At 43.6% G+C, this 17,596-nt stretch overlaps 1 protein-coding gene across 4 annotated transcripts in view; it reads left to right on the top strand.

The window, feature by feature from the left end:
• Window positions 1–194: 194 nt before the first annotated feature.
• Window positions 195–17,596, top strand: part of SMOC1 (SPARC related modular calcium binding 1) — a 188,688-nt gene continuing 171,286 nt past the window's right edge. For all 4 annotated transcript variants that reach the window (XM_075843400.1, XM_075843399.1, XM_075843398.1 and 1 more), the window contains exon 1: window positions 195–477. In XM_075843400.1, coding sequence (XP_075699515.1) covers window positions 379–477 — 99 coding nt within the window. In that variant the 5' untranslated portion in view covers window positions 195–378. The remainder of the gene's footprint in view (window positions 478–17,596) is intronic.

Below are 17,596 nucleotides of genomic sequence, written 5' to 3'. Positions count from 1 at the left end.
AAAATAAAAACTTTTGTTGCTCAATTATTGAACAGTAGGTGGCAGCAACACACCCAAGGTAGTACCATCTAAGCAACTTAAAAAGAAGGGGTCAGACCTAATTTACCACCCCCCTACTCGCCCTCCCCTTTCAGGCGGGTTTATAATGGGATCCCAATGAAAGTGTTAATGCTTTAAACCTGCTGCCAGTAAAGGACAAGGCGAGAGCCACAGAAGAGACATCTGTGCATGTCCATTACTTTGCTTTCTTAGAATTTTTTAACATTTTTTTTTTAAGTATTCGGTTTGGCTTCGTTTTCCAAACTGCAGAAAATCAGAAGATTAACCCTTATATGTCTGTTTTATAAACTTTCGCACCTGTCTTGAAGAAGAAACAAAATGATCCAGAGAAGTTTTGCCTTTATTGTAACTTCACAAGTTCTTCTTGTCCTGCTGCAAGTGACACAATCCTTAAATCACAGGGGAACTGGACCCAGGGTAAGGCATCACTGTCCTCTCATATATACATTTGTGTTTATATATGGTCTGTTACATTCTCTATATATAATCCGGACTCGCCGCATTTCTTTGCTTCTTTAATTTAACAATGTCAGCTAAGCAGAACTTTTGGAAGGAATTTCAGGGAAAAGCAAAACTTGAGACCATATGATTATTATTTTAGCATAAGAAAATATTTTTTCACTTTTTTTGGGGAATAAAAATAAAGCCATGTGGTCTGTAACAACTATTTTTGTGATGTTAACAGGAAAGATTAGAAATCCGTATTGTGAAGTAGTTTACAGACGTCAAAACGGAAAGCTCGGAGTTGTGTTCATATAGTATAGATGCAGTAAAGTCGAGTTTGTCATTGAACCATTTGTGCACCATGATAACTCTGCACTTATGTCTTATGTAAAACAACAAATTGTGAAACTTGACAAATTCAGCTCTGCTACATCTGTACATATTATAAAATGTCAAACACTGACGAGCTGCTGTCAGCATGCATAGGGGACGTGACATGCCGTAAGATGATGACTGCTCTATTAAAAGAAGAGCAAAATAGTTAGTAAAAAATATTGTAATGCTCATCAGGTTTGCGGCAAAGCACCATATGCGGCCCCCGGTAAAGATCTTGGGGAGATTAGATTCACCCACGTCTAAAGCTTGATACACAAGGTATGACTTAAGAAGGCGGACAATGGTTTGCTTTATCTCCAGCTGTAATATCTGCTGTACTCACCTGATTTAAAGCGCAGAACATCACTTTCATGAATAAGGGATGTGTCTTCTGTGGATCTCTCCGTGGGGGGATTTTTACTATACAATATCACATCATTGCTTTGTTGTATCTTTGGTTTGACTACTATTTAAATGTCCATAGACTACCAGTATGGTACACAATATTCCAGTATAGTAGCGAGCACACACGCACGCACCGCAGGTCTCACACTTTATACTGTAGGTCACAATCCTTGGCCTAATCTCAATGACAGATGTGGAGATATGAACTTGGGACAATTTGTAGGGTTCTACGTCTTCATAATGACGTCTAAACTACGAGACCTTCAGTTGGCTTGGCTTTGTACCTTGTAGTAGTAATGACCTGATCCAGTTGTCCGGTGATAGACGCCGGTAGTAGTTTGCCCCTCTTATGTCGGTCATAGTCTATTGTAGAAGTTTCTCTTAGTTCACATGCTCATCTTGTGGAGTATGTTTCCTTCAATGACCTTATACTTTTATCCCTTCCAGAAGAAGAGTTTATTATTCCTCACAAGTTCCCATTAAGGTGTTCAGTACTAATAACCGTGCCATATGGGAAATACAGTTGTAACGTAGCAGAGCTGAATGTGTCTTTTAAACCCTTTCATGTTTTGAGGATCAGGATAATTTCCCAAAAGACCAGACATTCTTATATAAAACCACAGACAATGCATCTGATCACCAAGAGTTCTGCTGAATATCAAACTCAGCTCTTCTGCACTCAACAAGTTCTAGCTCTACTACATCTGTATATTAAATCCATGAACACTGGAGAATAGAGGCTGTGAATTCTGTAGACTATATTCCCATTACTGATGCATTACACAATAGGTCCAACATACTCCTCATTCCTGAACCTCCCAGATAAGAATAATTGAAAGTAGTTGTTTGTTTCTTTAAAGGCTATGTAAACCTTTGACCTTTTTATTAAAAAAAAATGCCTTTCAGTGTGCTACTTTACGCATGGACAATCACATATATTACATCTTTGTATCACAATCCCATCTTCTTCGAAATTTGCGTAAATTCACACGCGGAAATTTTCTGCAACTGAAAATCCGTAACATTCACCTAAATGGAACTCGCAGAAATCCAGGTGCACGCTGCAGATACGATGAATGGAACTCTTTCATTTGTAGAAATTTTCCTGCAACAAAATCTGCCGTGTGTGAATCTACCCTTAAAGCCTATGTGAACTTTTTGAAAGGCATTTTTTTTTTCAAAATAAAAATGGCAGTCACTGGCGATCGGTACAACTTTATAAATAGTTTTTATTAAAAATTATTTTTACTTTTTGAGATAGGAGCTGCTCTGTAGTCTGTATACAAAGCAGCTGTATCGTTTGCTATGTCCTGAATCCGTCAGTCCTGCGGGACTGACGGGTTCAATGTCAGTGGATCCTGCGTGTCTACGCAGGATCCACCTGTAATGGATCACATCTAAGGCCCCATTCATCGTATCTGCTGCGTGCACATGGATTTCTGCAAGTTCCATTTAGATGAATAAAACAGATTTTGAGTTGCAGAAAATTTCTGCAACAAAACCTGCCGCATGTGAATCCACCCAAATTCAGAAGATGATGGGATTTTGATACAAAGAGATGCAATATATCTGATTGTCCATGCGTAAAGTAGCATTTAATATTATGTAACCCTCCAGAATGAACATATTGAAAGCAATTCTTACCAATAAGATTAGGGGATCCATGGTGATAAATTTAGGTGAAATTGCAGCGCTAAATACGATCATGTTACATTACTTCTTCTGTATTCCAGTGGGAGTCAAATAAAAATCACATGTACATAAACAATGTTGGATTTTGTGCGATAATTGGAAACCGTGTGAAATCCCCCCTATATTAATCACATTTGATACTTTGCAATCTTGCTGTTTTATGATGTCACAATGCAATTTTGATTGTTTTACCTTCTCAACAGGAGGGTCACATGCAATTTTATGGTTGCATGACATCATAATGACATCACAATGAACTTGTGATTTTGTGGTGAGATCACATTGCAATACATTACATGACATACAGTATGTCATTGTGGAGCCCCACCCTAAGGCCTCATGCACACGACCGTGTTTTTGCGGCCGCAATTCCCCCGAAAATCCACGGGAGAATTGCGGCCCCATTCTTTTCTATGGGGCCGTGCACACGACCGTAGTTTTTGCGGTCCGTGCACGGCCCGGGAGCCCGGACCGCAGAAAGAACGGGCATGTCTTATTACGGCCCGGTTCTGCGGTCCGGGCTCATTGAAAACAATGGCCGCGGCCATGTGCATGTGCGGGCGGCCTGCGGCTGACAGTCCGCTGACAGTCCGCAGCCGGCCGACCCGAAAATCACGGCCGTGCACACGGCTACGGTCGTGTGCATGAGGCCTAAGGCTATGTTCACACGGCAGCGTCCGATACGCCTGAAATTACGGAGCTGTTTTCAGGCGAAAACAGCTCCTGAATTTCAGACGTAATGGCATATGCAGGCGTTTTTCGCAGCGTCCATTATGGACGTAATTGGAGCTGTTTTTCTATGGAGTCAATGAAAAACCGCTCCAATTCCGTCTCAATAAGTGACATGCACTTCTTTGACGTGGGCGTCTTTTTTACGCGCCATCTTTTGACACGTAAAAATAAAGCCCGTCTGCACAGTACATCGTAAAACCCATTCAAATGAATGGGCAGATGTTTGCCGACGCTTTGGAGCCGTATTTTCGGACGTAATTCGAGGCGTAAAATGCCAGAATTACGTCCGTAAATAGGGCGTGTGAACATACCCTAAAGGTGGCCATAGACAAAGCTTTCACCCAGTCAAATGAACATTTTGATGCCAGGTCATCTGCCCCGAGGCCACATATGGCTACTTTGTGGCAACCAGAATCACTTTCCCAATAATAGTAAAACATAATCCAATTTAACCTTTGCATTGACCCAAATGGCGAATTCATGCACTATTGCTGTTAGATACTGCCATCGGAGCAATCATGACTAGAAGGATTTTTAAACAGGTCTCATACATTTTGTGATCAATGGAATATGTTTGTACCATTTTTTTAAATTATATATGTATCAGTTAACGCTCAGCCTGCAGATTATTACATACATTATGACATAGCCTGCAGTCAGGTGATGCTCCCCTTTACATATATGATAAACAAAGATGACACTCAAGTATTTTTTCTTGGCAGAGACTTCTACATCAAAATCAGCACCTTCTGTATTCGGTGATGCCAGTGTTTCAGCATAAGTGGTTAACATAACTGGATTTTACAGACTGGTTGACAGATATAAATAATAGCAATATATAACACTACACTGAACAAATAGACAATATACCAGATTTTGTCTGCACCATGTACATTATGATAACCGGTGACCTAATAATGTACATCATATGATCATTGTATTTATTTCAATGTTATATAGTCTTATTATATAGTCTTATATTATCTGCAGCACTGTACACAGATTGTAATCATTCACATCCGTTCCTCTCCCCAATCCGGCTCACAAACTAATTTCTCCGTCTCTTACAGACATGTACACTGTGGCGTAGCTATAGGATAGCACCACTTCTGTCAACAGTTACTGTAGTAACTATGTGCTATGTAGTTTCCAATAGGTGAAGCTACACAAGCCTCCATACAGAGCCGGCTCCAGGTTTATGTGGGCCCTTGGGCGACACAGACTTAGTAGGTCCCTTTGTGGGAGAACTCACGGCGGCAGTAAAATGGCAGAAAACATCACTTTGTGCCCCCCATATAGATGTTAGGCCCCCACTTTGTACCCCCATAAATTTAGTGCGCTCTGTAGATAGTGCCACACAGCCCCGCTTCCAGGTATTGTCGCACAGCCCCCCTTCCAGGTAGTGCCACGCAGCCCCCTCCTCCCAGGTAGTGCCACATAGCCCCCCTCCCAGGTAGTGCCACACAGCCCCCCTTCCTGGTAGTGCCACACAGCCCCCTCCCAGGTATGGCCATACAGCCCACCCTCCAAGGTAGTGCCACACAGCCCCCTCCCAGTTAGTGCCACACAGCCACCCTTCCTGGTAGTGCCACATAGCCCCCTCCCAGGTAGGGCCATACAGCCCACCCTCCAAGGTAGTGCCACACAGCCCCCCTCCCTGTAGATAGCGCCTTTGTGTTTCCCTCTAGGAGTGGAATCCCCAGCCAGAGCACTGCCGACGCTCTGGCTGGGGATTCCGTTTCAGGAGAAGCCCCTGACATCACTGTCCATATATGGACAGTGTTGTCAGGGGCAACCCCAGAGCCATAGTCCCGGGCAGAGCACTACTAGCACTCTGCCTGGGACTCCTGCTCTGCTCCTGACATCACTTTCCATATACGGCTAGTGATGTCAGGGGCAACCCCAGAGCCAAAATCCATATATGGACAGTGATATCGTGATGATGTCAGCACCCGGTGGCCGACTGGCCCCCCCAAGGGTAGTGGGCCCCGGCACTTGCCCGGGTTCGCCGGGTGCTCCCCACTCCTGTGTCAGGTCCTCTTCAACTCCGGGTGCAGAACTGGGTCCTCAAGAGAACCCAACTCGGGAGCCAGGTGGGTAATCATATGGATACGGTCTGCTGGGGCCCTGTATCCAAGCATATCATGTGTGATGTTGTCTGCTGGGGCCCTGTATCTAAGCCTATCATACATACCTTCCAAGTTTGAAGTATCACAAAGAGGGACAACCGATTTGGCGAGCGTAGCAGCAATTTTTTTCTCTTTAAGCCACGCCTCTAATCCCCGCCCAATCCCTGCCCATACACAACCAGTTCAGCTCACACAGTATCATGCTCCCATAGTGCCTCCCCACAGTATAATGCCCCATAGAACCCCCACACAGTATAATGCCACTATAGCTGCCCCCCCATAATATAATGCCAAATAGCTGCCCCACTCAGTATAATGCCCCCATACAGTATAATGCCCCCATAGACGCACCCATACAGTATAAAGTCAACACAGATGCCCCATACAGTATAATGCCCCATAGTTCCACAATGCCCTGTAGATCGTGCCACAGTGCCCACTGTAGATAGTGCCCACATATATGGTGCCTGTGCCCACATAATGCCACAGTGCCCATGTAGATGGTACCCATAGTGCCACAGTGCCCATGTAGATGGTGCCCATATAGTGCCACAGTGTCCATGTAGATGGTGCCCATATAGTGCCACAGTGCCCACATAAAGTGTCAGTGCCAGCATATAAAGCACCAGTGCCCATGTAGATATGCTCATATAGTGCCACAGTGCCCATAGATAGTGCCACCCCCTTGAATATAGCGCCACTCTGCCTGTAGAAAGTGCTAACCCCCCTGTTGATAGCTCCACACTGCCTGTAGATATCGCTAACAACCCCTGTAGATAGTTCCATATATGGACAGTGACATCAAGGGCTTTGCCAAGACAGGAGTGCCCGGCAAGAGAGCTTATGCTGCTCTGGACCAGGACTCCATAGTTGAATGGTGGAGCAGGGAGCTGACTGTTCCATGCTTCAGCATTGGATATCTGCGTACTGAGGACGCAGATACAGTTAAAACCGGGACATACCACTGCCCGTAATCCAGGACTGTCCCGCTGATCTGGGATGGTTGGGGGTATGTACCATGTGTGATGCTGTCTGCTGAGCCACTGTACCTAAGCCTATCCAATGCTATCCAGTGGCACAGCTGTAGGGGGTCGCAGTCTTGGGGGGGGGGGTGAAACATACGTCTTGGTGTTTGTGCCCCTGATCTTTTTAAGACCCTACCAATGCCCCTGGCTGCTAGTGTTGCATCGATGAGTAACTTAAGGGACCCAGCAATGCATCTGACGGTTACGGGCGTCAGTCGTCAAGAGAAGTTGAAGGGAGGCAAGCTGAACTTTTGAACCGGCTCCACGAGCCTTTAGCTACACCCCTGAATACACACTAGGGACAATTTCATAGGAAACCAATTCACCCATCAGTATGTTTTTAGAGTGTGGAACACCTATGAAAAACATGTGGAGAACATACAATCTCCCCACAATCTCTGATTTCAAACCCAGGACACCAGTGCTATAGGGCAAAAGCACTAACCAGTGAGCCACAGGGAGGCGCAACTAGCAAATGAGTTATAAGGTTAAAAAAAATTAAAACAAGAAATACACAATTTAATAATGCCAATTACTTAGAAGGTAAGGAGAATTGTAGGTGTGTTTGTTACATTGCAAACCATCATCATCCTCATCATACAGTAACTGTGTAAAGATGCTGAATTTACACAATAAAGGGTGGTATGCCAGTAAATAAATGTGCATTTCACATAATTATTTTCTGCTGTTGATATGACACTCACATATCCCACAGCTGGACAATTTTATTTTAGGCCTGTTTACGTACCAGTATGTTTTTGAAGTGTAAAATAAAATGGAGGTAAATTACCCAGGAATGGGGAGAACCCCAGATTTTTGCACTTGGGCCCAGGAGCTTCGTGTTACACCTCTGGGAAAAACAATCAAACTTTATGCAAATATTGCGCTGATCAGACTCAGGACCCAAGCGTTGTTAACCACTAAGCCAGCATGCTACCCATACACATACTAATATACAATACTTTATTATAAGATTTATGCATCCCACCATCTAGACCAGTGAACCCCAACCACCAGGCCGCAGACCAGTACCGGGCCGCGGATCATTTGGTACTGTGGTGCAATTTTTCGCCCGGAATGTCCGCTGAGTGTGGATGAGACTTGTTTTATATCATCCATTTTGCTGCTACTGTATTATTCTGCGGATTTTCCGCAGCATAATAGAGGTATACGCCGTATTTCCGCAATGTGTGAACTGACTCTAACCCCCGCCCCGCCGGTCCCTGGAAAAATGTTCTTGCATCAAACTGGTCCTCGGTGCAAAAAAGATTGGGGACCACTAGACAATAGATACATATGTAATCTTTTGCAGCAGAACATACATGGATGCAAATATCTTCCCAATAATATAAATAAAATATGACAAATATTAAACATGATGAAATAACTTCACAACTATTAAATTAATATTTTTTGTATATGTATTAACTTGAGTCAACAATCAGAAATTTGTATCACAATTCAAAATTGGAATCCTTGTGATAATCGCGAGACTTCCACAACTTTTTCACTTCTATGTAAATATTGACTCGTTTTTACTGCGACACATATTGGTACATATTGGTAAACTTTTGTACAGATTTGTGATTTCTACAGCAGAGAGCACCTTAAGGAGATAAAAAAATGATGTCACTCAAGTTTGAAATGGGTTTCCTTTACACTTTACACTACACTTTCCTGTTATGCAAGAAACAAACTGATGGGTTGAAAAAAAGTGAGACGTAGGGAGTTGATGGTGGTATATGGAATTCAACTTTAGTCAAACGTGAATTTTCAGATTTTGAAAGGGTTCAGTGTTGGACCGCCTTGTAAATCCCTTCTACAGGGCAGCTCTGAACATCTTCTTCCTGTTTCCTATTAGGCCTGGGTTTCATCCCATTCATATATTTCATCTTAAACCAAGTGCTTCATGCTTAATCATACCGGATAATAAGATTTAGAAGAGGGGCCTACATATAAGAGGAATTCATTTTAGACTTGGAAAACAAAACTTGTGTCTTGTGCTGTAAGCTTGCAGGGACATAAGGATTTGGGTTCTTCAGGCAAAAAGAGAGAAGTATAAGGTCAGAGTGGGATCTTGGTAATCCCGATCTGGATCAAAAACTTGGTGCTGTAAGCTTGCAGGGACATAAGGATTTGGGTTCTGCAGGCAAAAAGAGAAGGTCATAGCGGAATCTTGTAATCCCGATCTGGATCAAGAACTTGGTTCATCTCCAGTTATAAACACTGCCATGCTCTTACTTCTCAGTGGAATAACCCTGTAGGGTCATCTTTGACCCACTGATCACTATTTTAATAACCCGTTGTGCCCAGTGAATGGGTCTCCAGTGTAAATCAGTGAGAACAACATTACTATTTATTGCTTTTAGAGTGGCTAGACTTTTAATAAAATGGATATTGTTTGCTGTTCATTGCACAATATTGGTAATCTTGCTCCAGGCTCACACTCTGCCCGGCTGCTGACGGTACATACCACACTCACTGTGTATTCTAAGGCCTGATTCACATGAGCGCTGCACATCTCGGACATCAGCGCTGCGGGACGTGATGTCACGCATCCACCATAGTTGAGAGTCTATAGAGGGATGCATGATGCGTGAAAGGATAGGACATGTCCTATTTTCGCACGGACCCTTCACACGGTCTGTTGAAACTACGGTTGTGTGAATGGCTACATTTAATTACATAGGTCCGTGGGACGGCCGCTGTTTCAACGGCCGTCCCACGGACGTTTAACATGTTCGTGTGAATCAGGTCTAAGTGTGTTGTGTGATGTCCCAATGTATATACAATCCTCTTTTCTACTAAATACAGAATATAAAATCAGTTCTTCTTCTTCTACGTACCTTCCTCTGATATTACTCTCTAAATACTTGTAATAAATTTTTCTGGTCTCTGGTCAATCGTGATCAGCTCTTCAGTCCATTGTTTTTCCTGTATAGCGGACATTATAGAGATGTGTTGAGAATATTAAGACTCATGGCCCCAGAGATGTAAAGCATCAATACTTACTGCTGGACTGCCCAGTGAACTTGTGTGTGCTGGGGGATCCATGTTAAGCCGGATTCACACGAGCGTGTGCGTTTTGCGCACGCAAAAAATGCAACGTTTTGCGTGCACAAAAGGCACTTAGCAGCTCCGTGTGTCATCAGTATATGATGCGCGGCTGCGTGATTTTTGCGCAGCCACCATCATTATGACACTCCGTTTGGATGTTTGTAAACAGAAAAGCACGTGGTGCTTTTCTGTTTTCATTCATAGTTTTACAGCTGTAGCACGAATAACGCGCGTTCCACGGAAGTGCTTCCGTGTGACATGCGTTGTTTTCACGCACCCATTGACTTCAATGGGTGCGTGATGCGCGAAATACGCTCAAAGAACGGACATGTCGTGAGTTTTACGCAGCGGACTCGCGCTGCATAAAGATCACGCAACTGTCTGCACGGCCCCATAGACTAATAAAGGTCCGTGCGACGCGCGTGAAAATCACGCGCGTTGCACGGATGTATATCCTGTTCGTCTGAATAAGCCCTTATTTTCACACGTAGATCCAAACATAGACTTGCATATAATGTGGCTGTTTTTTGTAATCTGTTAATTTATTTGTGTAGCCTGGGGCAGGACGAGCTATCTTGGTGCACAAGGCAAGGGTTTTCAGAAGAGTAAATACACTTTCAAAAAACGTTTGATATATCATAGAGACCGAGACCCCCACGATCACTGAAACGAAGGTGCAGAAGTGCTCTGGCTGGGATCGGCGCCCCTCGTTAGGCTGAAGACACTGTTTTTTATAAGACAAGAAGCACCGAACACAGACGAAGGTGTCAAGTGCTCAGCAAAGCGCTTCTGCACCTCCGCTTCAGCAAAGGGGGGGGGGGTATCAGCACCCAGACACCCACCGAACAAAACTTTTAAATTGTTTCTATGACATAGCAAAAGTTTTTTGAAAGTGCAGTTACTCTTTAAAGTAAGGCACGATAGCTTTTGGATGGACAATCATTTATTTAATTACCTCCTTTTTACCCCCCACATTCCCAACCTATCCCTAGTGTTCTTATTTATAATACATACTTAAAATGATCTACCTCTATCCCCTCAACACAAGTGTAGTTCTCAATGCAGGAACAGCTGGCTACTCTACTATGTATATGTAAGAGGGTCCACTGGCTCCTGCAGCTTTTTTCCAGGCTTCATTCCTCACCTCCATCTTTCATCTACTTTAGGGTTATTTTTATTTTAAAGAGGCTCTGTCACCAGATTTTGCAACCCCGATCTCCTATTGCAGTAGATCGGCGCTGCAATGTAGATTACAGTAACGTGTTTTGTTTTGTTTTTAAAAACGAGCATTTTTGGCCAAGTTATGACCATTTTTATATTTATGTAAATGAGGCTTTCTAAAGTACAACTGGGCGTGTTTAAAGTAAAAGTACAACTGGGCGTGTATTATGTGTGTACATCGGGGCGTTTTTACTACTTTTACTAGCTGGGCGTTCTGACGAGAAGTATCATCCACTTCTCTTCAGAACGCCCAGCTTCTGGCAGTACAGACACACAGCGTGTTCTCCAGAGATCACGCTGTGACGTCACTCACTTCCTGCCCCAGGTCCTGCATCGTGTCGGCCACATCGGCACCAGAGGCTACAGTTGATTCTGCAGCAGCATCAGCGTTTGCAGGTAAGTAGCTACATCGACTTACCTGCAAACGCCGATGCTGCTGCAGAATCAACTGTAGCCTCTGGTGCCGATGTGTCCTCGCTCGTCCGACACGATGCAGGACCTGGGGCAGGAAGTGACGTCACAGCGTGATCTCTCGAGAACACGCTGTGTCTGCACTGCCAGAAGCTGGGCGTTGTGTAGAGAAGTGGATGACACTTCTATACACAACGCCCAGCTAGTAAAAGAAGTAAACACGCCCCGATGTAACGAACAGAATACACGCCCAGTTGTACTTTTACTTTAAACACGCCCAGTTGTACTTTAGAAAGCCTCATTTACATAAATATAAAAATGGTCATAACTTGGCCAAAAATGCTCGTTTTAAAAAAAAAACAAAAAAACGTTACTCTTATCTACATTGCAGCGCCGATTTGGTGCAATAGGAGATAGGGGTTGCAAAATCTGGTGACAGAGCCTCTTTAAATGAATGAATTGGCTCCGTATGTAGCTTCTGCCTATTGTAGATTTCATATTTTTTATATATATATATATATATATATATATATATATATATACATATATATTATTTTTTTTTGTTTATTTATTTGATTTCATTTTTTTTAGATCAAATTCATCCTTACAATATTTACACATAATATACCTGAATCCACTAATATGTGAAGACCTGATCTGTATATTTTGGTTTCCCAAGAATCCACTGTGTATAATGTGTCTGCACTTTTCCTGTTCATATTTCATCGACTACATTTATATCCATAATAAGCTCAAGCGACTCAATATTTGTCCTTATGAACTTGCAATTTGGTTTCAATTATTTTACATACAAAGTAAACTAGGTTACAAAATTGAGGTTTGCTAATATGGCAAAAGTTAAAACAAGGTAAAATGTATTTCTTTATTGTTAGGGTATGTTCACACGACAGCGTCCGTAACGGCTGAAATTACGGGGATGTTTCCGCCTGAAAACATCCCCGTAATTTCAGCCGTACCGGCATGTGCAGGCGCTTGAACGCCGCGTCCATTACGGACGTAATTGGCGCTGCTATTCATTGGAGTCAATGAATAACGGCTCCAATTACGGCCAAAGAAGTGACAGGTCACTTCTTTGACGCGGGCGTCTATTTACGCGCCGTCATTTGACAGCGGCGCGTAAATATACGCCTCGTGTGAACAGACAAACGTCTGCCCATTGCTTTCAATGGGCAGATGTTTGTCAATGCTATTGAGGCGCTATTTTCGGACGTAATTCGGGGCAAAAACGCCCGAATTACGTCCGTAATTAGTGCGTGTGAACATACCCTTATACTATTCATATTGAAAATAGAAGGTTTTGCTCTTAAGATCAGTGTGATATTTTTAAAAATAATTTATAAACCAAGTTGCAAAGTTTTACAAATGCAACATTTTTCACTTTGGCTAATATTAAATGGAAGATTACAGATAAACCTGACAAAAATTTAGATTAAAAAAAATAAATTGTTCCCAGTGCCTCATTTATATTCTATGCAGCTGGTAGTGATTGAAGTTTTTAGGAAACTTAAAGGCTCGGTCACCCACAACCCTGAGTTAATAAAACCTGGGGAAGGTGGTGAACATACCAGAGGGGGTTGTCTGCTTTGAGCAAATCACTTTTTGTTAGCAGCTCCCCAAAAATTAGCTGATCACAGGACCCCCTGCGAACAGCTGTACTGTGCAGGTGTAATGTGGCGGTTGCATTTCCCTACAGCACAGCCACAGGAGAAATTAAGCATTACATGGTGCTCCTTGAAATCAACAGGCTGCCTGTGTAAATCATAGAGGCCAGTTCCTCCAGAGACACTTTGTAGCCAATATCCCCATGCTAATTGATGAAGGTCAATTTGCCAGAGGGACTCTGTTCTATTAACTCACAATGCCCAAAGAGGGAATTTGAAAATGGGCTTTCTAAACTAAGCAATCCCTTTAAAAAAAACTTCTCTCTCTGTAAGATTGGCACAAGACCTAGACTTTTTTGTTTTGTAGTGAGCGATAAATCACTGTCCAAAGGAATGCATTAGGCTAGAGCTAATTATCGCACAAGAAAAAAATAAATAATAATAATCGCTGTGATAAACCGCTGTTTATAGGAATGCATTGAGTAGCTTGAAAATCACTTCAAAATCGCTCCAGGTAGCAATTTATTTTTATTCACTACATGGTGGGATTTCAGAGCCACACACTTTTCCAGAGTAATTTTGTATAATAAAATAAATATACTTTAAAAAGACAATTAAAGCTCTATATTATAGTTGAGTTATTTTTAGTATTATACCTTTCAGACGTAACGGTATATATGTTCATCCAGGGACAATCGTAGACAGACAATGTTTGTCTATATACAGTCCCTGAACACTGCTGCTCTGTAGGAATTGAATACATACATTGCTTGCTATGTCTGGCTGTATTGAGGATGCTTATGTAAACGATCAATGCCTCCCCTGCTGGTGCTGTGTACCAAATCCATATGGCTTTTGAAATACTGTAGGTGGCAGTGTGTTATCTCCATAAATAATATAGCTATATGATAAGGGTTGAGAAAAATCTATGATACACCTAGTGGAGATGGATTTGAATTCCATATTTGTTGTATAATATTCATACCTCCTAACTTTCAAGTAACGCAAAGAGGGACAGCCGTGGCAATATTTTTTCCTTTTAAGCCACGTCTCTAATCCCGCCCAATCCCCGCTTATACACACCTGGTTCAGCCCACACAGTATCATGCTCCCATAGTGCCTCCCACACAGTATAATGCCAAATAGCTGCCCCATACGGTATAATGCCCCAAAGCTGCCACATACAGTATAATGCCCCATAGATGCACCCACACAATATAAAGGAAACACAGATACCCCAATACAATATAATTCCCACACAAATGCCCCATGCAGAATAATGCACACACAGATTCCCCCTACAGTATAATGCCCACAGATGCCCCATACAGTATAATGCCCACACAGATGCCCCATACAGTATAATGCCCACACAGATGCCCCATGCAGTAGAATGCCCACACAAATGCCCCATGCAGTATAATGCCCAAACAAATCCCCCATACAGCATAATGCCCCATTGCTGCCCACATACAGCATAATGCCCACACAGATGCCCCCATACAGTATAATGCCCCCATAGCTTCCCCCATACAGCATAATGACCCATAGCTGCTCTTACACAGTATGATGCCCATAGCTGCTCTTACACAGTATAATGCCCATAGCTGCCCCATACAGTATAATGCCCCCTTAGCTGCCACCATACACTATAATGCCCCCACAGCTGCCCATACAGTATAATGCCCCTATAGCTTCCCCATGCAGTATAATGCCCCCATGAAGTATAATGCCCCATAGCTGCCCCATACAGTAAAATTCCCCCCGTAGTTGCCCCATACAGTATAATGCCCCCTCAGCTCTCCCCTACAGTATAATGCCCCCATATAGTATAATACCCCCTTAGCTGCTACCATACACTATAATTCCCCCTCAGCTGTCCATACAGTATAATGCCCCCATAGCTGCCCCCATACAGTATAATGCCCAAATACAGTATAATGCCCCCTTAGCTGCCCCTAGTGCTAGTGCCTATGTAGATAGTGCCACAGTGCCCATGTAGATAGTGACACACACCCTTAAAGATAGTGTCACTCCCTGTAGATAGCGCTACCCCCCCCCATAGCCATTGGGACTCCCTCTAGGGGCGGAATCCCCAGCCAGAGCATTGGCCAAGCTGTGGCCTGGGATGCTGCTCCAGGAGGAGCTACTGACTTACCGTCCATATATGGACTGATGTCAGGGATTCCCTCTGAGAGGATTCCCTGGCCACAGCCTCAGTCACGCTCTGGAAGGGGATTCCGCTCCAGGAGGAGCCCCTGACTTCACGCTCCATATATGGACAGTGACATCAGAGATTCCCTCTATGAGCAGAATCCCCGGCCATAGTGTCGGAAACTCTCTGGCAGGGGATACCACTCCAGGAGGAGCTACTGATTTCACGGTCTATATATGGGCAGTGATGTCAAGGGCTTTCCCAGGCACAGTGTTTAAAGTAGCGCCGTGCCCGGGGAGTCTTCTGTACTAATGCTGAAGCAGGGAGCGCAATACATGGGTGGGGGAATACATCAACAGGTTTGGGCAGTTTTCTGGCATAAAAAAGTTGCAGATTTCGTTATAAGTCATGGTTCTAAAATTTGCGAAAGTGGCAGACAAGGGGGCGGACTTAGCTAAAGGGAGCATGGCCCCTGCCGGAACAACAGATTTATCATAATTTACCTCAGAAACTAGCGTAAGTTATGCTTATAGCAGGCATAGATTTGCATTTCTGTTGCACAAACAGCCAAAGATGTACCAAACATATTAAAAGGTGTGCACCTCTTAATATATTTGGCGCATTTACCGCCAATGTAAATTAGTTTAAGACTGGCGTGTGATGCACCAGTCTTAATATATTCCCACTACAGAGCCAACTAAGAGGGTATCAAGGTTGAGACCTTCCTCTAATAGTTGCAGCCAAGATGAAGATCAAGCATGGTTCTCTGCTTTGGACCACCACTGAGGTTTACTGTCGACAATTGTTTTGCTAGTCCTTGTTTAATGCTTCCGAGGATTTATTCTATGGATTTTCCCTTTTGGGGGGGGGGGGGCAAATGCTATTGGCCCAGACTCCCCAATTGAAGTAGAGCAAGGAGTGGGAAGAAAACAAATAATGTAGGCCAAGGTCGTGCTGTGAGGGTAGCACTCAACCCCACAATTCCCACCTGAAGCCTCCCCCCCCCTAGTTTCAACAAACATTAAAGGCGTTATGTGGGAAGCAAATGCTGCAGTATGTGAGTATACTCGCTAATTCCGGTTCCACGTCGCGCTGATTATGAGATTTTAATAGATTTTTATAGCGCTGGCGGAGGACCGGAAGTCTAGTTGCACAGTCTTCCTTCATGACGACATGACTCCTTGTCATGTAACCGGCCATGGTGTACTCTATGTGCAAGCAGTAGCAGTCGTTCCTGCTTGTGCATAGATTACAGCGGGGTCGGTCACATGATGAAGTGTCGTGTCTTCATTAAAGAAGACTGTGCATCTAGGCTTCCGGTCCCCCGGCAGCGCTATAAAAATCTATTAAAATCTCAGACTCAGCGCGATGGGGGACCGAAATGTATGAGCAAGTATACTCACATACTGCAGTGAGTACACTGCTAATAATTTTCATTCCCCACATAACCCCTTTAAAATCTAAGTCTAATCATGCCATCCGATCCAATTTATTACCTCCAGAAGTGTCTTTTTCTATCCTTTTTCCTTGCAGCATGTTCATCTGAGTGAGAGCAAATGTGGGCGCTACACACTTTATGTCAATCAACCTGTGCTGCCTTCTTTGTGTGCATTTCCGATGCTGCTAGATACTCTAGTACTAGCAGTGTGGTGGGTAGATCTTGCTGACACCTTGTCTCAACCAGGCATGGTAAGCGTGCTTGAGACTATCCCACCTCGTCCTCCTCACAATCTTTGTTTGTCCCTACAAAATTTTATCCCACAAGTAATCCATTGTTTCAACCTCCCTCTACTCTCCCCCCTCCCATGAGGTCTGCTGTGCTTAAAGGCTCTAGGGCTACTGGACATGCCCTAGAGCTGTCTACAGATCGGAACACAGCTAGAGAGAGTTGGCCGGACTGGGAGGCACCGCACTATTGCCGGCAGGCGTGCTCCAAAGACACCGGCATTCCCCTACAGTAGGAGGGGAAAACAGTGCGCAAGCGCAGCCGCCGCTGAAGGACCAGCGGTGGTCGCAACCCTAGGCAACAAATGAAATACAAAGAAGATGACTCAGCGACAAGAGGATTATCTAGAGAAGAGCAAAGATTTGAAAATTCAAGATATTTGGTGAAGTTGCTAATTTTAGGTTTACTACCATTCAAGATATGATTATGCAGATAGGAATACCCCCTTAAAGGCTGCAGTACTGAAAAATAACGTAAGTTGAATTTATTTTCTGTCTTCTAAGTACAGTAAAAAATAGTGTAGTATCGTGTTAGCCAGAAAC

Source organism: Rhinoderma darwinii, chromosome 12, assembly GCF_050947455.1.
Source record: "Rhinoderma darwinii isolate aRhiDar2 chromosome 12, aRhiDar2.hap1, whole genome shotgun sequence".
Taxonomy (NCBI): domain Eukaryota; kingdom Metazoa; phylum Chordata; class Amphibia; order Anura; family Rhinodermatidae; genus Rhinoderma; species Rhinoderma darwinii.
The sequence above is the reverse complement of the archived record's forward strand: the minus strand, read 5'-3'. Positions and strand labels throughout refer to the sequence as shown.